Source organism: Condylura cristata, unplaced genomic scaffold, assembly GCF_000260355.1.
Source record: "Condylura cristata isolate star-nosed mole 26May11 unplaced genomic scaffold, ConCri1.0 scaffold00009, whole genome shotgun sequence".
Taxonomy (NCBI): Eukaryota; Metazoa; Chordata; class Mammalia; order Eulipotyphla; family Talpidae; genus Condylura; species Condylura cristata.
The window spans coordinates 1,383,323-1,387,063 of record NW_004567110.1 but is presented as its reverse complement, the minus strand read 5'-3'; the positions used below and the strand labels follow the sequence as shown (position 1 = coordinate 1,387,063).

General features: G+C 71.1%; 2 protein-coding genes across 2 annotated transcripts in view; one reads left to right on the top strand and one right to left on the bottom strand.

The window, feature by feature from the left end:
• RHPN1 (rhophilin, Rho GTPase binding protein 1) overlaps positions 1 to 1,273 on the top strand; it is a 22,116-nt gene extending 20,843 nt beyond the window's left edge. Inside the window, exon 14 of the mRNA XM_012722878.1 lies at positions 1,166 to 1,273. Coding sequence (XP_012578332.1) covers positions 1,166 to 1,273 — 108 coding nt within the window. The remainder of the gene's footprint in view (positions 1 to 1,165) is intronic.
• Positions 1,274 to 1,297: 24 nt separating this feature from the next.
• The window catches only part of ZC3H3 (zinc finger CCCH-type containing 3), a 41,189-nt gene continuing 38,745 nt past the window's right edge, over positions 1,298 to 3,741 (bottom strand). The window contains exon 6 of the mRNA XM_012722877.1: positions 1,298 to 1,389. Within this exon, the coding sequence (XP_012578331.1) occupies positions 1,298 to 1,389 (92 nt within the window). The remainder of the gene's footprint in view (positions 1,390 to 3,741) is intronic.

Genomic DNA, 3,741 nt, shown 5'->3' with positions numbered 1-3,741 from the left:
GGGCCGGGGGCGGCCAGGCCGGCTGGGCTTGGGACTGGCTCTGCGGCCGGAAAGCCCTAGGGGCCGGCCCCGGCGGGTCCCACTGGTCAGCCCTCAGGGCTCAGGGACCCCAGCCCCCGCCTGAGAGGGCTTCGGCGCCCCTCGGGAGTGGCCCCCGCTGCCGCCTCAGCTTCCCTGTGCCCCTGGCTGCCCCCGGCCGGAGGCCGCAGGCGTAACCGCCTCTACCTGGGGTGCGGGCAGGCTGCCCGCCCAGGGGCGGGCGCACCGGACGAGCGTGAGGGCCAGAGCGACTTATCGAGCTGTCAGGGGCAGCGTTTTAAGACAGAATTATAGGGGAGAGGGAAAAGATTTTTACCAAATTAATGAAAAATCAATCTGGCCTCAAAAATCCATTAGCCTTTATAATGCGCCGGGTACACGGTCCGATAGCGGCCGTTAAACACCGCGGCCGCCCGTCACCCCGTGCTCCGTGCTGCCGAGAGGGCCGCCCCCCCAGGGCCCCCCAGCCCGTGTCACCCTCTCCCCGGCAGCAGGGGCGGGGCCCGCGGCGAGGGCGCGCTCTGGGGTGCTCTGCGCCCACAGGGTGGGGCGCTGTGCTGGAGCCTTTGCATGGGGGGAGCCCCGCACTCCCTCCCTGGCCGCCCCGGGGGGCGCGGCGCGGGCCGGGGGGCTGCGGTCTCAGGGCCAAACCCCAATCATTAGTGGTGCCGGCGGGGCGCAGCGTGGCCAGGGCCGAGCCCTGTCTGCGGTCTGCGGGCGGCCTGGCCGCCTGGCTCCAGAGACTCCCAGACCCCCCCTGCTCCTGACAGTCCCTCTGGTGCCCTGTGGTCAGCAGGAACCCGTGGGCCGCAGGGGGCCGGGCCGAGCAGACCCCATGGTGGTGGTGCCTGCTGGGCCAGAGGCCACAGCCCTGGTCCAGCTCCCCTGCCCAGGGAGCCTGCACCTGCCGGCCTGGGTCCCTCCACCAGCAGCAGAGAGCGGCCTGGACTCGCTGCCCCGCCCGCCCCAGGGCAGCTGCAGGGACCCGCGATCCTGGCGGGCCTCTCTGCCCCTGTGTGCCAGGCCGGCCCTCGGGGTGGACAGCACAGCCTGAGCCCCAGTCCTGCTGAGCCAGCCGGGCCTGGCCTGGCCCGGCCCCAGCCTCCACACCCTGCCGTCTCCCCAGCGGCCGGGGGACCCCCAAGCCTGCCTGAGTGCCCCGTCTGACCTCACCCTGGGCTCCCAGGAGCCTTTGGGAGAGGGCCCCGAGGGCTACTGGACCAGACCACTCTGAGCCCAAGTGGGAAGAGGACACCCCTCACTGGCCCTCCCTGCCAGCCACCAGCCCGGGGCGTTTCCCGTCTTGTCCCGGGCCAGCCGAGGAGCTGACCATGGGGTCTGGCCACCATGCTGGGGCAGGGGGGTGGCCTGAGGCGGCACCAGGGCCAGGTGCTGGCCACATGAGCTAAGGCCAGGCGCAGGGGCGTTCCTGAAGGAGAGGCCCCACCCAGGGCCTGGCCAGCCGCCGTTGGGGCAGCAGTCTGTGCGTCCGGCCACGTCCTGGTCCTCAGGTGAGAGCCACTCAGGGGTCAGGACAGGTGGCCTCGGGCAGCAGACCCCGTGGCCCACCCATGGGGAGAGGCTCAGTCTGCAGAGGGCTCTGAGAGGCAGCAGCGAGCGACCCCCCCAACAGCCAGGCCAGGAGGCCCCCCCGGCCCTGTCCACTGCCCCCTCCCCACAGGAGCCTGGGGAGAGGCCAGAGGGGGGGTTCCCTGCCTGGCCTCCTGCCCCAGCCCCTCCAGCCTCCACCCCACAGGGCCCCCGGCAGAGGGCGGCCGGGACAGTGCCCAGGAGCGGCCACCAGGTGCCTTGGCTCTCAGGATGGGGCCCAGAATTGAGTCCTGTCAGGTAGCGACCGCCAACCCCATTCTTGGCAAGTCCAGGGTCCCGGACGCCCTGCACTGTTCAGCTGGCCCCAGTGTCCAGCTCAGAACTTGTCCCTCTTCCCCCTGGAACCAGGCAGGGCAGAGGTTCCACCCAGAAGGGGCAGGGAAAGCCAAGGGAGACCCCGAGAGTGGAGGGTTTGATGGGGGAGCAGAGGGTCACTATCGTCCAGTGATAAATTGATGTCTCCCGCACCGCCAGCAGCCAGCGAGCTCTAATGGGCCCCGAGGCCCTGGTCAGCAGCGCTGAGCTCAGCACCCCTGTGAGGCCGGGCGGGGCCCTCAGAGCTCAGCCCCGGAGCCTCCCGGAGCCTCGGAGGCGGGAAGGGGCGGCAGAGAGCCTCCGGGGTCCAGCCTGCTGGCCACCCCTCCCACAGGGAACTGCCCTCCCTTGGGCCCAGCGGCCCAGCAGGCCGGGAGGCCCACACCTCCTTTGGTCACCGGCCCGCGGGGTGCTGGCAGCTGCTTTCCCATCTGCCAGCTGGGGCGGGTGAGGTCCCAGGTCCCCACCGACCCCAGACCCGAGGGCCGCAGCCCCCCTTGGCCTGGATTGGGGTCCCAGCACCCCCCCGGAGGGTCCGGATTCGGGAGCGCCAGGAAGCCGGTCTCCAGGCAGGAGGGGCGCGGCCCTTCCCTCCCCAGGGCAGCGCAGCCTGGGTGGGCCGCGGGGGGGGGGCGCGGCTCCGGCTAACCCTGCCCACGGGGGCCCTGGCCTGGCGGGGCAGCAGGTGGGGGCCCCGGAGGCTGCAGGCGGTGGCCGGGCCTCCACTCGCTGCCCGGGGCTGAGAAGCGCCGGCCACCCCAGAGGGCTCAAAGACCAGCGTCGCCAGGCCGGACACTCTTGTTTTGAAACTGGTGGAAGGTCTGGAACCGCTGGGCCTCCTGGGTCTCACGTGGGGTTCCGGCTGCCCTTGGGCTCCGGCCCAGCCATAGAACCTGAGAGGGGCCAGCACCCCACCCTGGGGACCCGCCGCCTATCTCGGTGCCCCCACTTCGGCGGCACCCCGCCCTGGGCACCACCCCTGGGATTAACCCGGGAAGGGCGACGTTTCTATTAACCATTCCTTTATTGATGTCTGCTTGCTGGGTCAATGGCCAAATTTATTGTCTCACAAGATGGACTCTATCGAGCCAAGTCCACCCTGGCCCTCCCCCAGAGCCCTGGTGATGGACTCAGTCGATTTGCAGACCGCTGACCTTGGGCCTGCTGCCTCTGCTGGGGTGCAGCCCGCACGGAGGCGGGGAGTATGTGGGTCAGGCTGCGGGCGCCCCCTGCAGCCACACCCTCCTGGTCCAGCCAAGGGCCAGCCCAGTGGGAGGGCCGGAGGCCCCAGGGGCATCAGACCACCGCTGGGGCCCTGGTGAGCAGGTCAGCCGTGGATGGGGGCGGGGGTGGCCTGGGCAGGGCAGGCCACCGCCCGCTCCCCACCTGCTGTGCAGGCCTCAGCATAGGCTGAGCAAAAGGGCCCGCAGCCCTGGGACCGGGCACCGGAGGGACAGTGGACAGAGGCCTGAGGGGTGAGCTGCAGCCAGGGTTGGCTGGCCTTGGGGTGCTCTCTCCTGGAAGTCCTGTGGGGCTCACGTGGGGGGAGCACGTGCAAAGGTCCTGAGGCAGGTGCCCGCCCACCTTGGGCTGGACTGAGGGGAGGGGACGCTGTGGCCAGGGGCTGAAGGGGCAGAGTGACCCCAGTTTCCTCAGCTGCGCTGCGCCCATGGCCAGAGGGCACGTGCAGCCCGGCAGGGGCCTGACCCCGGTGGGGAGGCCAGGGGGCTGGTCAGTGGCTCGTCTGCCCTGCTGGGGCTGACCTCAGAGGCTGCA